General features: G+C 31.6%; 1 protein-coding gene across 6 annotated transcripts in view; it reads left to right on the plus strand.

The window, feature by feature from the left end:
- Nucleotides 1-23105, plus strand: part of LOC134712723 (dynein axonemal heavy chain 2-like) — an 80436-nt gene that overhangs the window by 41614 nt on the left and 15717 nt on the right. For all 6 annotated transcript variants that reach the window (XM_063574552.1, XM_063574557.1, XM_063574556.1 and 3 more), the window contains 18 exons: nt 951-1175; nt 1454-1558; nt 1961-2149; nt 3434-3519; nt 3900-4030; nt 4314-4463; nt 5869-6036; nt 6388-6548; nt 8781-8920; nt 9377-9509; nt 14522-14667; nt 15220-15430; nt 16363-16479; nt 16840-16981; nt 17146-17597; nt 17922-18047; nt 19932-20147; nt 20649-20799. In XM_063574552.1, the coding sequence (XP_063430622.1) occupies nt 951-1175; nt 1454-1558; nt 1961-2149; nt 3434-3519; nt 3900-4030; nt 4314-4463; nt 5869-6036; nt 6388-6548; nt 8781-8920; nt 9377-9509; nt 14522-14667; nt 15220-15430; nt 16363-16479; nt 16840-16981; nt 17146-17597; nt 17922-18047; nt 19932-20147; nt 20649-20799 (3049 nt within the window). The remainder of the gene's footprint in view (nt 1-950; nt 1176-1453; nt 1559-1960; nt 2150-3433; nt 3520-3899; nt 4031-4313; nt 4464-5868; nt 6037-6387; nt 6549-8780; nt 8921-9376; nt 9510-14521; nt 14668-15219; nt 15431-16362; nt 16480-16839; nt 16982-17145; nt 17598-17921; nt 18048-19931; nt 20148-20648; nt 20800-23105) is intronic.

Genomic DNA, 23105 nt, shown 5'->3' on the forward strand with positions numbered 1-23105 from the left:
ACATATTTTTTTGACGGGAATTTGCCCCAAAGTGCGTCAACAGGTGCAAAAAACGTCAATTTTGCCGATTTTTCACCCCTTCTCTTGACCCAGAAGACCCAGGGTTGCTGGTTAAGGTATCCAGTTGTAGCCTGCGTGTAGAGTGGACCCTAGTGAACAAATAGACCCCAACAGTTGTTAGGTCGGAGTGAATCTGATCTTGATTCATCGGTCTACAGAAGGTCATTTGGACCCAAAATACCGAATTTCACGATTTTTGCCGATTTTTGACTTCGAATGGACCCAAAACCGGAAGTAGTTGTTTCCTATGCGTATTTCAATAATAATAATGATCAGTCGTTATATGGCTGTGGGTTTGCACTATCTTTGCCAGTTTTATGCCTCTGAACTTCTTGTGTAAGATACAGATGTGAAGCCTACCCCTCCAGAAAATCGAGTTTTTGCCAATTTCAATTTTCCAAGTCCGTATTTGTGCTCAAAATGCTACTTATACATGAGAAACTTGAATATGGATAGCCTCAGATTGACGGAACATGCATAACTTTTAAAATAAGTATCATAAAGTGGACTTCTAAAAGTATGGAACGCCATTAGAGCCAAATAACGGTTATTAGGGTCCGCCCGTCAAAAGACGGGTACCGCATGGTAAGGGTTAACATATTACAAGTCTGTGAACATGTTCTCAACCTACAAGTGGTGAAAGTTTTATACATTTTGCAAAGATTATGCAGGGGGAAAGCATTATTATTTCAATAGAAAGGAAACTACATTATAGATTTTTTTTTAACATTTGAGAAGTTATATCTAATAAATTAAAGTAGACTAATTATACTGTTGAACTTACTAATTTGAAGAAAACTCAGATAATTTCAACACAAATTTATTTTCACTGCATAGTCCCCTTAAAATTGAACACAATTGTAATGAAAAATGCCTTTATTATAATTCAGACCACATCCAACCAAGTACAAGAAATAATAGAGAGTAGAGTAGAGAAGAGAACTAAGGGAGTGTATGTACCAATCGGTGGCAAGAAACTTCTTACATTCATGGATGATTTTAACATGCCAGCCAAGGATACGTTTGGATCACAGCCTCCTTTGGAGTTGATGAAGTTGTGGTTAGATTATGGGTTCTGGTATGACAGAGAGAAACAAACACAGAAAGAAATCAGGGTACGTTTTGATTATGGATTCTGGTATGAAAAAAGGAAAAAGTTCACACAAAGAAATAAGGATAATAACATTGTCACCTTATAGACTGTTAGTTAATGATAATGTATTTCATTATCATTCTGTTAAAACATTGTTACCTACCCTATGGAGTTAAGAATACATCTAGAGGTCAGCATTGATGCTCAATCAAAATAGGATCACTCAGATCAGTTTCTGTTGTCAATGTCTAATATTGAGGAATTCAGTTTTTAAATTTATATCTATATTTTTATTTACAGGATATGTTTTTAATAGCATCAATGGGTCCCCCTGGTGGTGGACGTATGGTCATCTCTCCACGTCTTCAGAGCAGATTCAATTTGATAAACATGACATTCCCACATGTAAGTATATTGTAGTTGATGTAACGGTTAAGGGATAAACACAAACAATTATCACGTAGGTTTTATATATATATATTACTATATTTGATAAAGATGATTTGTGTAATCATTCTGTAATTTTACATCACTTAAACAAGAGCATAGGTAGGTGAACTGAAATATCAGTGTGGTTATTCTCAATAAAATAAAACTTTTTTAATTTTGATTTGTAAACAAGCAATGATATATTTTTTTTTTTTTTTTTAAGTGTTATAATATTTTATTTGAATTTTACATTTGTTAGAGATACATGAAGTACCGGTACCTTATCCCCGCCTCGTTAACGTTAGTATATAGCATTTTATTGATAAGTTAGTACTTGTTACTTGGTAATGATATTTATTTTAAATATTTGTCTTACAGGAATCTCAGATAAAGAGAATTTTTGGTAGTATGATCAACCAGAAATTACAAGACTTTGAGGAAGAAGTGAAGCCAATAGGAGATATTGTTACTACTGCTACTATTGAATTGTATACTGCTGTAGTCAGCAAGTTCTTACCTACTCCAACCAAGATACATTATCTCTTTAACTTGAGAGATATCTCTAAGGTAAATACTACTCCAACCAAGATACATTATCTCTTTAGCTTGAGAGATATCTCTAAGGTAAATACTACCCCAACCAAGATACATTATCTCTTTAACTTGAGAGATATCTCTAAGGTAAATACTACCCCAACCAAGATACATTATCTCTTTAACTTGAGAGATATCTCTAATGTAATATACTACTCCAACCAAGATACATTATCTCTTTAACTTGAGAGATATCTCTAAGGTAAATACTACCCCAACCAAGATACATTATCTCTTTAACTTGAGAGATATCTCTAAGGTAAATAATACCCCAACCAAGATACATTAATTCTTTAACTTGAGAGATATCTCTAATGTAATATACTACCCCAACCAAGATACATTATTTCTTTAACTTGAGAGATATCTCTAAGGTAAATACTACCCCAACCAAGATACATTATCTCTTTAACTTGAGAGATATCTCTAAGGTAAATAATACCCCAACCAAGATACATTATCTCTTTAACTTGAGAGATATCTCTAAGGTAAATACTACCCAAACCAAGATACATTATCTCTTTAACTTGAGCGATATCTCTAAGGTAAATACTACCCCAACCAAGATACATTATCACTTTAACTTGAGAGATATCTCTAAGGTAAATACTACCCAAACCAAGATACATTATCTCTTTAACTTGAGAGATATCTCTAAGGTAAATACTACCCCAACCAAGATACATTATCACTTTAACTTGAGAGATATCTCTAAGGTAAATACTACCCTAACCAAGATACATTATCACTTTAACTTGAGAGATATCTCTAAGGTAATATACTACCCAGACCCATGATCTAAAGTTTTTCTAGAATTTTGATTTTCTCCATGAAAGTACTGAAAGCTTGAAGCAATTTTCTTCCATCAAGATATTTTTTGTGAGATATATTATATCATCAGCCTCAGAGATAATTTAAATCTTCTTTATGATTATTAATTTTACTTTGTTATATTTTCTTTGAATATTTGTGTGAGATCTAAGAAAATGTTGACTTATCTGCATGTAGCACTAATTACTGTAAACCAACTTATTTTCGCGGATACTTTATTTCACGTTTTACCCTTTCTTGACCACATCGCGGCTATTTAATTTCGCGATTATCTGATTTACTTGATAAAGTTTATTAAGGAAAGATCAAAGATTGACATATTCGCGACGATTTATATTCACGTTTTTTTCTACTCGCGAAAGTCGCGAAAATAAATCGCTAGCGAAAATAAGTTGGTTTACAGTATTGATTTATCTTTATATACAGGTATTCCAGGGACTGTTGAGAGCCCACAAAGATTTCCATGATACAAAACAAGCTATAACAAGACTCTGGATACATGAATGTTTCAGGTATGATTTAAATTATGAGAATAATCAATGCATTAGTTATACACACTGCATTTGTATCACAGCTTCTTCTCATAATGAAAATAATACACAATTTTCTTAGAAAAATAACCCAGTGTTTCCAGGAGTTATGTTCATACATCAGTATAGGTAAAGGTATAACGGTATAGAAATAAGGAGATGTGACTCTGATTGCAATTGAGACAACTATCTACCAGATAACAAAGGATAATGATTTAAACAAATATAGGACACAGAAGGGGTTTCGACAATGAGAAAAACCCATACAGATTAATAAGCTATACCTCTCTATCATTGTCTCTTAGCATTTATAGATTATGACACTTGTGTATTGATGTAAAGAGTATTTTTGCTTTTTTCAGAGTGTTTTCTGATCGTTTGGTGGATGAAAAGGACACAGAGAATTTCATTGGAATAATGACAGATAAACTAGGCTCCTTATTTGACCAGACTTATCATAATATATGTCCCAACAAGATCCCACCTATATTTGGTAAGTTTGATGGCAGATAAACTAGCTAGAAATGACTTATAACCCTACACACTTAAGTGTGTCTCTCCAGTATAAAGTACATTCATTTGACATTATCTGTTGTCATCATGAATATGTATGTAATCTGCTTGACATTAAACACCCATCAATCAATCAGTCCATAGTGAAAGGTTTCATAGTCGGTATCCGTTTGTTTCGAAGGGCTATAAAGCTGTTTGTTGTGTCATAAAGCTTGTAGAAAACTCAATGAGTGAGTAAAATGTATATTTTGTATGATTACCAGGTGATTACATGAGTTTAGACCTTGTCTATGAAGATATAACTGATGTCAACAAACTAAAGAAACACATGGTAGACTTGTTAGAGGAATACAATGGTTCACCTGGTGTAGTCCACATGGATCTGGTACTCTTCAAAGATGCCATAGAACATGGTAAGTAGGACTGGATACCAGTACACAATGGTTCTTTTACTAGATTTGTGACTACCTAGCTGCTGGATATTTTTATTTTAAATATATTACACCTGTATTGTCCTAGGTTTCTTTTACACATGAAAAAAGGAGATATGGGTCAATGAGACAGCAACCTAGCAAAATTTACACTATTATAATGAATATTTAAAGAAAAGCATACACTACCTCTATTTGTATGAAACTGACAAAATAGTCCCCAAAATGATACCCAAACTCCACATAAAGAAATGTCAAAGTCTATAATTAGCTTTATAGAAAACCCAACAAATATTTTGTATCAACATATCAAAATACACAATATGAGATTCTGAAAACAACTTTGATAGTTGTTGTCCCATAGATTTAGATACTGTAAACCAACTAATTTTCGCAAGCGATTTATTTTCGAGATTTTAGCAAGTAGTAAAATAACGTGAATATAAATCGCCGCAAATATGTAAAACTTCAATTTTCCTTATCTATCTTCCTTGAGACAATTTGAGAATCGTGAAATTAAATTGCCGCTAAATGGATTAGGAAAAACTAAACAGGATATAAAGTGTCCACGAAAAATAAGTTGGTTTACAGTAAGTCTGAAAAAAAGAAATTAACATGGAACTAGCATGAAAGTCATCCATTAAAGTGATCATACATATTTGCCCAAAAAGAAGTCATGTATCCTAGATATTATTATGTAATCAAACAGCATCTAAGTAAAGGTGAATCCAATTTAAATGTAATTGTAGTTACAGTAACAAGCATTCTAATGCAATTTGTATGTAACAATTTTTTTCATTGGCTAAAAGTTGCCGTCAAATCCACAGTTGACCAAGCGTAACTTAGGATGGACCCGCCATTTTGAATTGTTGAATCAACAAATGTTCGATTACTTCTATATAATCGAAAATAAAACAACACCTACCTCGAATTCGCCGTTTTAATGTAATTTTATCTGAGTTTGAATCGTACCGGTAATGTAATAATCTCCAGTTTGTAAGTTTTCATTTGTATGACGTCACGTTTAGCCATGACGTCTTTGCGCCAAAATCATTAATGAAGTTTCGCAGATTTTTTTTATTTGTCAAATTTAGACCTTTTTTCAAGTTTTATCGTATCATTTCTTTTTGTAATGCATTAGAATCGGAATAACAGTACTGTAGTTGAAGAGTTGCCACCGTCAATTTTGATTTGACGGTCGCAAATCTCCGTTTTACTGTCTCCGCTACGCGTCGCCAGTAAAACTGCATTTGCGACCGTCAAATCTACAACTGACGGTGGCAACTCTTCAACTACAGTACTGTTATTCCTTAATTTTACCTATTATCAAACAGTCATGTAGTAATATGATTTAAAGAACCTTATAATTGTAATTTGTATTTTACAGTATCAAAGATAGTTCGTGTAATCAGACAGCCTCGTGGTAACATGTTATTGATTGGTATTGGAGGCAGTGGTAGACAGAGTTTGACCAGGTTATCATCGTACATGTGTGAGATGGCAACGTTCCAGATTGAAGTTACTAAACATTATCGTAAAGCAGAATTCAGAGATGGCAAGTTTAAGGATATATTTTGTTCAGTTCTCAGGGCTCAATTATAAAAATGAAATGAAAATTTAAGCAAACAATTAAAATTTGATCATGCCAAAATGTGATGTTTTTTGTTGATTAGGAATTTGAGATTTAGAACAGTATTAAACAGACTTGTCTTTTAATATGTTTTTAGAGGTGTCTAATCTGTTCTGAGTTTTTAAGATCTTACACATATTCCTTCAGGCTTTGGAAAACACTCCAGCTGTGTGTCTCTAATAGAACACCTAATGAAGGGAATTAGGATATCTAGTTAGAGGAAATGAGTGGTATTTATATTTTAGAGAGTTTCCTAACATATTTTCACTATTACAGATCTGAAGAGACTATACTGGCAGGCTGGAGTTGACAACAAAGCAACTGTATTTATCTTTAATGACACTCAAGTGGTAGAGGAAGGATTCTTAGAGGATGTCAACAACATCCTTAGTAGTGGAGAGGTTCCTAACCTCTATAAGGCTGATGAGTTTGAGGAGGTATGTTGGTGACCTTTCAGGTCAGGGGTAGACATTCTATTCATAGAACCAGTTATATCTGAATAACTTTTGCTCTAGTTTAACCAGTCCTCATGAAATTCAACCCAAGGATAAGCTTATGGTTTAACACACATTCTTTCTGCTACCATTTTCAAAGAGAGAGTCAAACAGGGTTATTAGAGGGGCATAAAGAATGACATTTTTTTATTTTAGATTTTTTTTTTTTATCAATTGAATTCTATACACTTTGGGTAAAGGTCAATTGAGTTCATTATTTATTAATAGAAAATTAAAACATGAGGTCATAGAGAATTACCCAACTGATTTTTCTCCTAGTCTTATTTTAGCTCATTTGAAATACTCTTTTAGAAACAATTGAATGTTTTAAACAGGAGCTGAAATTTAAATGAGAACAACACTTATATCATGTTTGTGCTATCTTCAAAAGGATGCCAAGATTCTTCGGTTCCCTATGAATGGCCTCATGTTTTACACATATATTTGTATTTGGATGTACTTTTGTGAAGTTTTGATTCTGTACAGATCATTTATTTATTATTATTTATAATAAGCATTGTGACTTCTAGGTTATGTTTGACAGTTATTGGGTTTTATTTATTAAAAGGGAGATAACTTTTCTCTCTCCATTATGATCTGTACAGTTTCAACACATTGGGTTATGTTTTACGCAATATGTTTTGTTTCGTACAACTTGTGTTTTGTCTTGGTGTAAATTGTTATCATCAATGTAATAAACAGACTATTTACATAAAAAACAAAAGGTATTCCAAAGTATTTATAGATATTTCATTATATTTTAATTGTTAATATTTTTAAGTTCTTAACAAAAAATGTATAATAAATCTTTTAAGATTTAACTCTTTTCTTTTATTATTTATATGAAATTGAAAGTTTGTGTATAAATTGAACTCTATGAATATTGGAAAACACTTTGTTTCAATGTAAGATGCACAAATATGTGGAGTGAGCACCTGGTTTGAGTGGAAAGAATAAACAAATCTGAAAGTTTGTCCATATGTTGGTTTTGGGTTCTCTGCACTTGTACTAACTTACCTCAGATCTGAAATAAAATAAAAAATAAACCATTTATTTATTGAAGATTTTTGGAAGGATATTTTGAAACATTGTTGTTGAGATTTTAAAACAATGATTTTATGTTTGTTTTGCTTATATATGTGTTATTGCACTTTGTATATGGACAGACTTTCAGAACTCAGTCAGTGAGAACTTTGGTACTCCAAAGAAATGCAGTCCTTGCTTGGAAACTTAGAGAAATTTACACTAATAACTAATTACACATGCTTATTTGTTATGATAGCTGCAGATAAGATTTTATTTTAATTATGATTTGTATATTTCATATCTGTTCTAAATGTTATGTAACTTTAGATTGACAAAATAAGTAAAGACAATAATATGCATGTTTGACTGAATAGAAAGAATGTTACATGAATAATTTTTTTTTTAATATTAATGAGAATTATAAAAATATATATATCAAATATATTATATAATTTTAAAAGATCTATGCATGACCTAGAAACAGAATTTTCATTTATTTATACATTTTTGATAATTAAGATAAAGGATGTTTGCCTCTAATAATTTGTTCATCAATAAATATAAAAATTAAATGAGGTATGTTTGCCAGTGAGTTAACTATTTAACAGAGATCAAAGAATAAGGCTGTAAACAACTGCAGGTTTCTAAAGGGGAAGAGAGTAAACACCAAACTTTTGATATATAAAGATGGCTTCTTGTTATTGAGATATAAACTTTAGAATACAAGACTTTTTGGTTTGGAACGAATGTTTCTAAAAAAAATAATGTTTTTTTTACTGAAGGAAGTCTGTAAAAATGGCAAGAATTTAGAAATATTTGTCAAAAGTACATTTAGGATTTAGGATGTAGATTTTGAAAAATAATGACATATCAGGGTTACTGTACAAAATTTTAAATACTTTACCTCTGATAAAGAATTGTGAATTATGAAATATAAAAAGATACCAATGTGAGGCAAACATCTGTAAGGTTAAATATTGCTTTTTATTTTTGAATGTTTGCATACTAACACTTGTTACACCTGCATAATTTCCAAGCAAGGACAAAGCATGTGATTGCATCAGACGCAAGTTGTACAGAGGATAGCTATCATGGCAAATACATGCATGCTATATTATTAATTTTGTGCATCTTGTGTTTGAATACTAGGTGCGAAATGCTCTGATTGACTCGGCCAAGAAAGAAGGTATTGACGAAAGCCCTCAGAGCATATTTGCATACTTGGTCGATAGAGTTCGAGCCAACCTCCATGTTGTGCTGTGTATGAGTCCAGTTGGAGAACCATTCAGGTAGGCAATTTTTTTATTTATTTATGAGTCCAGTTGTAGAACCATTTAGGTAGGCAATATTTATCAGTCCAGTTCGAAAACCAATCAGGTAGGTAATATTTATGAGACCAGTTGTAGAACCATTCATGTAGGCAATATTTATGAGTTCAGTACAAGAACAATTCAGGAAGGCAACTCCGATATGAGTCCAGATATTTATGTGTATGAAACGTTGGATTTTAGTTAGAGACTTTTTTTGGAGGCAGCTATATTATATGTACCATTCTTGTTGGAAAACCTTTGACCATGGGCAACATATATTTTTAAACCACTTATTTTCATTTTTGTTAATATAAAAATGACATGAATATCTTGTATCAGGAATATTTTATTTAGTAAAAAAGTAGAAAATCATAAGAATATAAGGTAGAAAGGGCCTTGAACTCCTGAAATAAATGCAATATCTTTATTATATAGAAACCGTATTCGTATGTACCCAGCCTTTGTGAATTGTACAACAATAGATTGGTTCAGTGAATGGCCAGCAGATGCTTTACTGGAAGTAGCAGATAAATATTTAATGGAAGTTCAGATCGGAGGTGATGATGAGGTAAGGGTAACAGTATGGTTAACCTATAGGTCAAGGTCAAACCTTATTATACCATTTATTGTAGGTTTTGAAGTAATCAATAGGATAAGAACCCCTTAATAAATTGTTTTGAAATGTTCATTCGTTTTTTCTCCATTTATTTTTAGTATTTTCAAATTGAAAATTAGAATGTTCCTCTCTAAAAAAAAAAGTATTTTTTCACATAACAGTATTTTTCAATTGTGTTTTTGTGTTCCATGTTATGAGATGGTATGATAAGGTTGTACTATGCAAGATTTTGAGCTTTCATATGATGAAATGATATATTTTATAAAAGTGTATTTAAAATTATTTGCACATGTTTGTAATTCCTGATTTTTCCAAATACAAAACCTTTTATTGCACAATATCCCTATTGTGAAACAAAATCCTATTATTGATATTTTAACAAGCTGCACTTTGAACTTATAAAAAATGTATTTTTCACAACATGATAATCTTGACAATTCACACCAACTATTTTTTTCTCCCACAAATTTAAACTGTGCATATAATTGTACTGATGAATTGCACTGCAGAGTGACCTTTGCACAACATACCAGCTTGGATTTGCTATTGAAAGAAAACGTTCTGATGAGATATTTCCCTTTTCTGCAGATATTAGTGAGATTCTTATTAAATCCATTTTACATCAGCATTATGTTTTTTAACTCATTTATTTAAATCAAAAGAAGAAACAAATAAAATCTGAAGAAAAACGAAGATGGGTAAGAATGGAGCAGGGATTAATTTCAAAATATTTCTTAAAACTTGTTAGATTAAAGAGGGACATGGGAATATATTAGAATAAAGAAAGACATGTGTCAAAAGCTTAGTTTTTTCATGGTGAAAGTAAAAGAGATTTATGATTTTCTTATTTAAACTATCTAGATATGTATTAAAACTAATTTTTAAGAAATGAAATCATGGTTTTGTGCTGAATTAAAGCTTCTACTTCAGTTATTATGTTGAATATGATATGAAAATTTATCATTTACATAACTAGGATCAAATAACTGTCACTACTTTGAAAAAGATAGTCAGTAAAGAATATAAATCTGTTGTTACAAAATATAATCTTATAAATGAATAAATTACAATAATCTTATCCTCAGGATATTAGGATTCATAGACAAGACAAATTTCTTAGAAATAGAACACTGATCTATTGATCAAATGCAGATTACATTAAAAGTGATGTTCCATTTTAAAAAAGTACACTGATTCATGAATAAAATACAATAAGTTCAGTGATTCAGTAATTAGATACAATAAGTAAGTACACTGAATAAGGAATACTATGAATATGTACACTGATTCAGGAATACTATGAATATGTACACTGAATCAGGAATACTATGAATATGTACACTGATTCAGGAATAAAATAAAATAAGTTCATATGGTAAAGTAAGAGGGGAAGTAACTTCTTATGTATGAAGATTATTTGTACCAACTTTCATGAAAACGTAAATAGTGCAATGTTTTAAATTTTGATAAATGTACAGGAATAATTGACATTTTGTTCTACATTCATGAACATTTGATAAATATGAGTTATTTGTAAAAATAAAATGCATAAATCTGCATGAAACAGAAACTACAAATAATTTAGCAAAAATGTTGATCTTTTAAAAAAGAAAAATACAGCCATAATTCCTAATTTTGAGTATTTATCTGAAAATTTGACCTCATTTTTCTCAAAAAGTAGCATATGAAGGCACATTATTTACATACTTGATTTAATCGTGTAAAAAATATCCCACATGGAAATTTTCATCAAAATTTAAATATTGGATCAAAACTGTATTGTTTGCCATTAAATACGATTAGTTCACTGAATCAGCAATTAAGTACATTAAGTTCACTGAATCATGAATAAGATGAAATGAGTACTCTTAATCAGGAATAAGATACAATAAGTACACTGAATCAGGAATAAGATGCAATAAGTCAGTTCACTGAATCAGGAATAAGATACAATAAGTACATCACATCAGGAATAAGATACAATAAGTACACTGAATCAGGAATAAGATACAATAAGTACACTGAATCAGGAATAAGATACAATAAGTAAATTCACTGAATCAGGAATAAGTTGCAATAAGTAGGTTCACTGAATCAGGAATAAAATACAATAAGTAGGTTCACTGAATCAGGAATAAGTTGCAATAAGTACACTGAATCAGGAATAAGTTGCAATAAGTACACTGAATCAGGAATAAGATACAATAAGTACACTGAATCAGGAATAAGATACAATAAGTAAGTTCACTGAATCAGGAATAAGATGCAATAAGTAGTAGACACCTCCCGGTGCTGGAATTTCTCGTTGCATTGAAGACCTGTTGGTCACCTTCTGCTGTTGTCTGCTCTATGGTCAGGTTGTTGTCTTTTTGGCACATTCCCCATTTCCATTCTCAATTTTATTCACTGAATCAGGAATAAGATACAATAAGTAAGTTCACTGAATCAGGAATAAGTTGCAATAAGTAGGTTCACTGAATCAGGAATAAGTTGCAATAAGTGGGTTCACTGAATCAGGAATAAGATGCAATAAGTACTATGAATCATGAATAAGATAAATTAGTACAATTAGTAAGTTCACTGATTTAGGAATAAGATTAATAAGTTCACTGAATAATGGATAAAGAACAAGTAAGTTCAGTGATTCAGGGATAAGAAGAATAAATAAGTAAACAGATTAATAAAATACAACAACTACACTGAATAAAATACAATATAATAATTATAAAAAAATAAATGATTGTGTGTTCTTTTGTCATTTCTTTACCAGCCCAGTAAGGTGAGAAAATTGATACATTACACATTTCTTAATCTGATAAAGACAGTTAACACTGCATGAGAAAATAATAACTCAACCAGAAATCAAACTATTGAAGTTCCAGAGCTTCATCTAATCAGTATTATGTATACCATAAAAGAATATATTTATAATTGTCTGAGATATATTTTGAATTTTCAGAAAAAGAAGGTGAGGTTCACATAGCGTTAGTGAAAACAAAACAAAACAAAATGGCTTCAGGGTCTGTCCACCACAGCTTGACTATAATGTATCTCCTGCAAACTGTTACCAAGCTGTTAAAACCATCTTTATTCTGAACTCTTGAAGGCACTGACAACATGCTATCATGTATTTTATTATAATCTAATAACAGTAACAGTTTTGGTGAAATAATTTGTGATTTTCCAAAAGATTTTATGAAGAAATCGTATTTGATATTGACAAAAAGTTTCTATTCAAGAGCATTAACCAGCAGGATAAGGATGTGTTTATATGAAGCAGCAATCACAACTGTCATGGCTTGGGCCTTTCTATATATATAATAATGTTATAGCCTCCTGTCTCTCTTTTACATATTACACAGGTTCTTCCAGCCATCTTTACATCTTTTCAATGGTTAAATGTGGGATATGAAAATAAAACTACCATTTTTTTCTTATTTCTGGACTATATAAAATTCATAGTCAACCTATATACTTAATTTACTAAGAGTATTTGTTGGTTGCAAGGTAAAGTTCAAGCCTTATCTTTAATAAGCAAATCAATGTCAAAACAAAACAATTATTAAAGAGTGAAAATAAAACCTGTGTAATTTGATAAAAGTGAATTTCCACTACATAACTACGTACACCAATGTAATGTTGTTTTCAGTTTCAGGATTATAGCTGTTGATACCTTCAGTGTATAACATTCATATGCTGTAATAAGTGTTTTATTTACAGATCTCTCCTGCAAAAGTATATTAGTTTTAAACCATTTTTAAATAAAAATAACTTAAAGATATAAACATATATGCAGATTGTTGTATTATGTAGTGAGAGAAATTATATTCCTACAATGTATTTGATTCCAATATAACCAGTGTTTATCAAGTATTCCATGTTTACCAAGTACATTTTATTTTTTGCGTTTTCCCCAATTAACAAGTACTCATACAATGGATTAATGATAAAATTGTCAAAAAATATACTTAGTTCTGATATTCTTAAGATTATATGTGAAGAATATGATTAGCATGATAGTTTTGTGACTCAATTAACCAAAGAAACACCTATTCTTCTGTCATTAACAAATATTTTACTGAAGTAAACTTCAAATTCTTCAGTAAATCTACTGTCATAATCTAAGCTGTCAGTCAAATATCTTCCTCTGAATTAATATTGTTCTTAAAACTTCTACTTCTGAATAATATTCAAATTATAATTGTTAATAATAAGTTGTTATTAATGTTGCATGACATTTTTAAATGCATGAATGAAGCACAAATTTTGAATTAAAACCATATAAAAACAAGCAATAGATTGGGTTAAGGGGTGGGGTTTATTTCAGTAGAGGGGTGTATTCTTTTTTCCATTAAAAGTTTACATTGTACCTTTTTACCTGTATAGAAGTGACATGGTCCTGTTTTATTTATAAATGAGCCTCTGATTAATGATTACAGTCCAGAAGGGTTTGGAGTTCGTGGGTAGGGTAGTGCACAATCCAAGTTATGTTTAAATAGCACACGATTCATGTTCCAAACCTGTCAAGAATCAAGCTTAATATATCATACAAGAAAAGGTAAAAATGTAAGCATTACTTTCCTTGTGATGTTTTAAAAACAGACTTATGTAATACACTTATCTGTAGGAGAGTTTATCTTTTGTACTGTCTAAGAAGCACATTGGACAACTTATGTTGAATGGAAACCCTCAAAACATTCAGGAAAATATATATAAAAGCCGATGCATGTTTGTTATTTATGAGTCTTTCGGAGTGCAATGGTTTATGCACTCATTGTTGCATGTTGCAATGGTATTGCATTTTTAAAATGTTTGAAAAAGTATGCTTCTTTTTGTCATTTTTTCTAAAAAGCATTATAGTTTATTGTCATCATCAAATCATTAATTTAGTTTGAGGTTATATATATTTTTTACAAGATGAATGTGATTAGTGCTGATTTATAACATTATAATATCTATTTTAGGATAAGTTGAAACCTTGTTTGGCCCAGATGTTCTCTACTATGCACAAATCAGTGTCAGAATTCTCCAGAAAGATGTTGATAGAAATGAAACGACACAACTATGTTACACCTACTAACTACCTAGAACTTGTCAGTGGTTATAAAAAGTATGTTGTAGTGACAATTAACTCAAAATTATAGATAGTCAAATGAGGATTGATCTAATTAATACAGCTGGCCATAAACAGTTTGGCTGTATTTGGGTTAGACTTGTAATGATTTGTTTGTGTTCTTGACATCTGATGTCATTTAGTATCCTTTATGAATCACATAAACAACTTTGGTTGATATACGGTACCAGATATATATTTCAGGATTTCAGGAGTAGAAAATCAGAAATAAGATTGTCCAAACCTTATGATGTCTCTCTCACAATCGATTTATGACTTTGGAACAGCGGTATACAACTGTTGCCTTTATTTAGTATAAATTTCCATATATAACTAAAATCTTGCTACAAAATCATAATGGAGGTTGACAGAATTATCCTCTGTTTTGTAAAATGTTAGTCATAACCTGGATACACAATGGGTTGTTTAAAATAAAACCTAAGTAGTAGAACTTTTAAAACTAATGTAGGTTTAAGATAAGTTCAAGTCAGACTATTATGACTATATAGTGATTAAGAATGGCTGTACTATACAATTTTCTCTTTGTAGACTTCTAAATGATAAGAAGAAGGAATTAGGAGACCAAGCAAACAAGCTACGCAATGGATTGAGTAAGATTGATGAAACAAGAGAGAAAGTAAAGAACATGACTGTAGAGTTAGAGGAAGCTAAGGTTAAAGTTGTACAGTTCCAGAAACAATGTGATGAATATCTAGTGGTCATTGTACAACAGAAACGGGATGCTGACGAGCAACAAAAGGTAGACTAACTTATAAATAGGAAGGGGGTGGGGGAGTTAAACAAAGCTAGTCATTGTACAACAGAAACGGGATGCTGATGAGCAACAAAAGGTAGACAAACTCATAGATAGGGGGGAGGGGAGTTAAACAAAGCTTGTCATTGTACAACAGAAACAAGATGCTGATGAGCAACAAAAGGTAGACAAACTCATAGATATGGAGGGGGTGGGGGAGTTAAACAAAGCTTGTCATTGTACAACAGAAACGGGATGCTGATGAGCAACAAAAGGTAGACAAACTCATAGATAGGAAGGGAGTGGGGGAGTTAAACAAAGCTTGTCATTGTACAACAGAAACAAGATGCTGATGAGCAACAGAAGGTAGACTAACTTACAGATAGGGAGGGGTTGGGGGAGATGGAAAAAGCTATTACATATACAACAGAAACAGAATGCTGATGAGCAACAAAAGGTAGACTAACTTATGTTATAGATAGGGTGGGGTGGGGGAGTTAAACAAAGCCATGATTTAAAAAATGCAATGGAAAAAAAAGTGTAAATGCAATGATGGAATATTGCTTAGTGGTAATAAATCATTGGCTATATCAAAAAGGTATTTTAAAAATTGTAGAATTATGTAATTTATAGTTAAGAGTGTTAAGATATTTGTTTTATTATTTTTGAAATAAGAGACTTACAATGTCAGCACATTACATAAAAAAACTTTACAATCTAGATTGCTTGATAAACATGTTGTTAGCCCATATTAGCTATATCTTGATATTAATTCTCCTTTGATAGTTTCTGAGCAGGATACCAGTATAGATTGGTATACAAGTGAAATATCTGACAGACCATGCAATGACTGTATAGTCAGTCAAGGTCGTTCAAAACTTCCATCATCAACTGACAAGGTATTTCAGGGATAAGTTTTTATTTTAATTTATTTACAGTCAGTAGCACAGAAGAGTGAGAGAATTGGTGAAGAAGAAGTTAAATGTCAACACATGGCTGACTTAGCTCAACATGATCTGGATGAAGCTTTGCCAGCTCTACAGGAAGCTATATTGGTAAATTACCTGTTTAATATGTTTCTCATATACAAAAAGTAATAGGTTAACTGTTCTTAGTTTAGTGCACATGTATGTCTTTCTGACAGGGTTATCTGACCTTGACATTATTTTAATTGATAATTCTTAACGATAATTTTCTGTTATTACTTTAGCAAAACCTTGATCTTAATGACTTTCAAATAAAATTCAATCACAATGAAAAAAAGCATTGTATGCAATATTGTATAATGACCAGTATAGAATTCTTAATACTTAGAAAGAAAAAAACAGTTTTAATTATGGTACTTTCATTAGACTCTTAGAATGTAAAAAAATTATATGTTACTACATTGAGATGTTCTATCTTATACTAAACAGGCTCTGGAATCACTGAACAAGAAAGATATGACAGAAATCAAGTCATATGCTAAACCTCCTGGACTAGTAGAGAAAGTGTTGGAAGCTGTCATGATCCTCAGGGGCAATGAGCCTACCTGGTTAGAGGCCAAGAAACAACTTGGTAAGACTGCAATCACCTGTTAACATACTTCATGCTTTGTATTCCTACCTTTATTGTCAAGAAAAAATGAGTAGATTTTGTAGTTATACCTTTCTGTACTAATCTAAGACAAATAAAAAAAATTGCAGCATTTACCATAATTTGTTAAACTTTTTTTTTTGCAGGTGACCAGAATTTCATTAAACAGTTGATGAACTTTGATAAGGATAATATTACTGATCGTATTCTGAAGAAGATTGGAACATATTGTACTCAGTCTGACTTTCAACCAGAAGTGGTTGGCCGTGTCTCAACAGCTGCTAAATCCCTGTGTATGTGGGTCAGAGCTATGGAAGTGTACGGCAGAATCTATAGGGTAGTGGAGCCAAAGAAACAAAGACTGCATGCTGCTCAAGGTCAATTGAAGGAGAAACAAGATGCTCTCAGTGAAGCTAAAGCTAAACTAGCTGAAGTAGAGGCTAAAATGGCACAGCTGAAGAAGGAATATGATGAGAAGTTAGCACAGAAGGAAGAACTAAAACGTAAAGCTGAATATACAGAGATGATGTTAGATAGAGCTGGAAAACTTGTAGAGGGACTGGCTGGGGAAAGAATCAGATGGGAGGAAACTGTTAAGGTAAGATAGTAATGGGGAGATTGTCAGGGCAAACTTGTGGGGGACTGTCTTGGGAAAATAAAATTAGATAAAACTGTTAGGTTAGGTTGTAAGGACAATCTGGGAAAACTGTAAGAAATATTTGTTTGGGAATAAGATAAGTAACACTGTCTAGACATTATTTAAAAAAAAGTCTTCAAAATAATTTTAAATCAAGGTATTTATTTCCATGTAACATACATACTATCCACACTGATCTGTGTCCACACTTGTTTCCATGCAATAAAAAAAAAATGCTGCTTACAGGTTTTTTTTTAATGAAAATCTGTTTTATGTATTTTTCAGCAATTAGAATTAAGAATGGGTTTCTTACCAGGAGACTGTCTTATTGCAGCAGCTTTTATGTCCTATATGGGACCATTCTTATCAGAGTACAGAGATCAGATGGTTCAGAAGATATGGTTGGCTGAGGTATTTACACATTAGGGAATTTAGTTCCTTTTGTCTTAGATTGATAACTGTTCTTAACAGGGCCATTCTTGAAAAATAGTTGAAGAACATGTTTGTCTACCCTTTAATGTTTACTTATGTGTGTCATAGGAATATTTCATATGAGTGCTGAAAAAAATTGTATCCTATGTTATGGATACAGAAATTTGATATAGATTTAAATTTTTGAACAAGTTTTTAGAAATATTTGTGTAGAAGTAAATATTAAGTATGTTTCATTTTTCAGACTACTATTCTACACATTGAATTTGTGATTAAGATATTTGATACCTAAATTTGTTCTATAACTATGCTAAAGGTTTTGAGAGAGTTGAAGAATTAAAATTAAAGGAAAACTTTGTTTTTTTCTTTTTATTACAGGAGGTAAGAGACTTGTTAACAAATATGCTTAGACAAATGTCCATAAACCACACACATCCAATAGCCAGCTATTGTATTGTCACAAAAGCATGAAAATATGTCTAGAAGCATCTATCACATATTTTATTTAGTAATATCAGAAAATATTTAGAAAATTGTCAAGAAACTGAATCATCATTCAATATCTAGATATGTAATGTAAGCAGAAACTGCTTGACAAAATGTTAGAAAATCATTCTCATGTTCAAAATAGCAAGTAGACAGCTGTCATATTCTATATCCAGTCCTATTGTATTGACAGAAAAAGAAAACCACTCACATGTTCCAAATTAGTCAATAGGCATTCCTCATATTTAGTATCTATTTACTTATTTGGCAGAAACATATACTTGTTTTCCAAATTACCAAATAAACCACCCTTTCATTAAATATTTAGCGATATATAGGCAGAAATATTGCTTCTAAATTGTTGGAAATTGAATAAAATGAGATTCATTTCAAAAGATGTCTTAAAAAAACCTGCCACACTCAATGTTGATTTATTTTATTGTCAGACAAAATAATGAAAAATCACATCCTTTGAAACCATTTCTATAAATCACATTATCCTTATGGTTAATGTTTACTTTTAATGTCACAGGAAACACCCTTATTTTAAACTGAATTTATTTGTTGATGGCTTTCAATTTCTAGTTATATATTTATATATATATATATAAGATATATTTAAAACTAGTAAAAGTTAGGAAAATATATTTTATTTTACATAGTTTCAGAGTTTATGTAACAGCAATATATTAGATTGAAATTCATTACTTAGGCATGTTTTAAAGTTTTCACAACTGGCATCATGATGCATGTATTATAGAGCACCAGTTAGAAATATGGAACAAAAAATATGGAACAATAATATTTTTAACTGAAGAATTTCACATTGTGATATATGTTAGATAAATTAAACATTGAGTCTGTTTTCAAATATTTTTATGCTCCTTCCAGCAAATTCAGTTGTAATGTCTAACACATGTACACACCCCATGTTCTGTTTGAATATAGACCATGGCTTTGTTTACAAATTAAAGGAAATACATCATAACAAATGTATTTAGAATTGTTGCTATTCATGATATAACGCAGAATGATAACTTAATTATCTACATCTTCCTATTTAAAGTTTCTGTTTTTATGCCCCACCTAGGGCATTATGTTTCTGGTCTGTCTGTCCATTGTTCGTCTGTCCCCTTTCAGATAAAATTTTTGGTCAAGGTAGTTTTTGTATGAATTCAAAGTCCAAAAAACTTTAAACTTAGTACACATGTTCCCTATGATATGATATTTTTAATTTTTGTTCCAATTAAGAGTTTTTACCCCAATTTCATGGTCCACTGAACAAAGAAAATGATAGTGCAAGTGGGGCATTTGTGTTCTATAGACACATTCTTGTTTGATTGTACATCCAGTAAGAATTTTGAATGTTTTTTTTAGATTGTTAAACTAGGCATCCCAACAGATCCATCATTTGACTTCTGTGAGTTTATGGCCAAACCTACCAGTGTACGAGAATGGAACATTCAAGGATTACCTAATGACAGCTTTTCTACAGAAAATGGTGTAATTGTAACATCAGCAAGTAGATGGCCCCTCATGGTTGATCCCCAGGGACAGGCCATTAAGTGGATTAAGAGCATGGAGTCATCCAGAGTAAGTTATAAAAGATAAAGTTATGTAATTGTAACAACAAGTAATATAGGGCCTGTCATTGTGGATCTGTAGTTTAGGATGATTCCAATAAAAACTCGATTTTGTTTTCACACATTATCAACTGTGAGTTTGAACCTTTGGCCATTGCTGGTTTGTATTAGAAATACCATCAGGACAAGCCGGATGTCTAGTGCATTAAAAAGAATTAATCTATTGGTTATATATTTGTGATATGCTAGTATCCAGCTGCTTGAACTATGTCCTTTGAAAATTTCTAAGATAACAACACCTGAAAAAACACCATTTCAATGAGAAATAATGAAAAAAAAAGGAAATGAATTCTTGCTTGTAGAAATTTCAATTTATGAGTTAGTTTTTTTTCTATAGTTATCCGTAGGTGTTTTTTTTCTATAGTTATCCGTAGGTGCTGTTAAGTATGTATTTTGGCATAACTTACTTTTTATAACAATTTTGTTTATTGTAAACTGATATATTTTGCAGGGTTTGAAGGTAGTAGATTTACAACAGTCTGACTACATGAGGACTATGGAATCAGCTATACAATTTGGTCTGCCTGTGTTGTTACAAAACGTACAGGAAAAACTGGACCCTTCATTGGATCCTATCCTCAATAAATCATTGATTAAAATAGGTAAGATATCGTGGTCAAAATTAAAACGGTTATACAGTTGCATGTAGACATTACATTTTGTTGACTTGTTGGCCAGCTTTATTAGCTCACCTGGCCCGAAGGGCCAAGTGAGCTTTTCTCATCACTTGGCGTCTGTCGTCCGTCGTCGTCCGTCGTCGTTAACTTTTACAAAAATCTTCTCCTCTGAAACTACTGGGCCAAATCAAACCAAACTTGGCCACAATCATCATTGGGGTATCTAGTTTAAAAAATGTGTGGCGTGACCTGGTCAACCAACCAAGATGGCCGCCACGGCTAAAAATAGAACATAGGGGTAAAATGCAGTTTTTGGCTTATAACTCAAAAACCAAAGCATTTAGAGCAAATCTGACATGGGGTAAAAATGTTTATCAGGTCAAGATCTATCTGCCCTGAAATTTTCAGATGAATCGATCAATCGGTTGTTGGGTTGCTGCCCCTGAATTGGTAATTTTGAAGAAATTTTGCTGTTTTTGGTTATTATCTTGAATATTATTATAGTTAGAGATAAACTGTAAACAGCAATAATGTTCAGCAAAGTAAGATCTACAAATAAGTCAACATTACCAAAATGGTCAGTTGACCCGTTTAGGAGTTATTGCCCTTTATAGTCAATTTTTAACCATTTTTCGTTAATTAAAGTAATCTTTTACAAAAATCTTCTCCTCTGAAACTACTTGGCCAAATTAATCCAAACTTGGCCACAATCATCTTTGGGGTATCTAGTTTAAAAAATGTGTGGCGTGACCTGGTCAACCAACCAAGATGGCCGCCACGGCTAAAAATAGAACAAAGGGGTAAAATGCAGTTTTTGGCTTATAACTCAAAAACCAAAGCATTTTGAGGAAATCTGACATGGGATAAAAATGTTTATCAGGTCAAGATCTATCTGCCCTAAAATTTTCAGATGAATCGGTCAATCGGTTGTTGGGTTGCCCCTGAATTGGTAATTTTGAGGAAATTTTGCTGTTTTTGGTTATTATCTTGAATATTATTATAGATAGAGATAAATTGTAAACAGCAATAATGTTCAGCAAAGTAAGATCTACAAATAAGTCAACATGACCAAAATGGTCAGTTGACCCCTTTAGGAGTTATTGCCCTTTATAGTCAATCTTTAACCATTTTTCATAAATCTAAGTAATCTTTTACAAAATCTCCACTGAAACTACTAGGCCACAATCATCTTTGGGGTATCTAGTTTGAAAAATGTGTCCGATGACCTGGCCATTCAACCAAGATGGCCGCCACGGCTAAAAATAGAACATAGGGGTAAAATGCAGTTTTTTGCTTATAACTATGAAACCAAAGCATCTAGAGCAAATCTGACAAGAAATTAAATTGTTAATCAAGTCAATATCTATCTGCCCTGAATTTTTCAGATGAATTGGACAACTGGTTGTTGGGTTGCTGCCCTCCAATTGGTAATTTTTAAAGAAATTTTGCCGTTTTTGGTTATCTTGAATACTATTATAGATAGCGATAAACTGTAAACAGCAATAATGTTCAGCAAAGTAAGATCTACAAATAAGTCAACATGACCTAAATGGTCAATTGACCCCTTAAGGAGTTATTGCCCTTTATAGTCAATTTTTAACAATTTTCATTAATTTGGTAAATTTATGTAAATTTTTACCAAATATAGTTCTCTGTTACTAATGGGCAAAGTTCATGATAGATATAATTGTAAGAAGCAAAATCGTTCAGTAAAGTAAGAACTTCAAACACATCACCATCACCAAAATACAATTTTGTCATGAATCCATTTGTGTCCTTTGTTTAATATGCACATAGACCAAGGTGAGCGACACAGGCTCTTTAGAGCCTCTAGTTTTATAGGATTCAGATGGAGTTTCAGTCTGTATACATATATAACAGTTTGATTGGATGAGAATATATCACTTTGAAATGTTTCATTCTTGTGCCTCCTTTTAAGCTGTTCCATCATGATGGAGAATTAGTGAAACACTACCAAACTCTGCATACATGTATTTTAAGTTTAGTTTTAAAATTTGCTCTGATTTTGTATCCATTTCCCTTCTTCATTTCTTTGATTATTTTATTTCCTTTATTTCATGTTCATGAACTTTTGATCTGAAGGGGCACAAACCTTCAAAATCCTTCAAAATTCAAAGAATTTATTATTCTACAAATATATTCTAATTTTAGAAATTTTAAATGCAATGTGAAGTCTATAGCTTAGATGTTTAATGTTTTTGCATCATCCTTCTTATATTAGACATATAATATTATTGCTTGTCAGTTTGCCTTAAATACTTATTCTTGTT

This window comes from Mytilus trossulus, chromosome 3 (genome assembly GCF_036588685.1).
Source record: "Mytilus trossulus isolate FHL-02 chromosome 3, PNRI_Mtr1.1.1.hap1, whole genome shotgun sequence".
NCBI lineage: Eukaryota > Metazoa > Mollusca > Bivalvia > Mytilida > Mytilidae > Mytilus > Mytilus trossulus.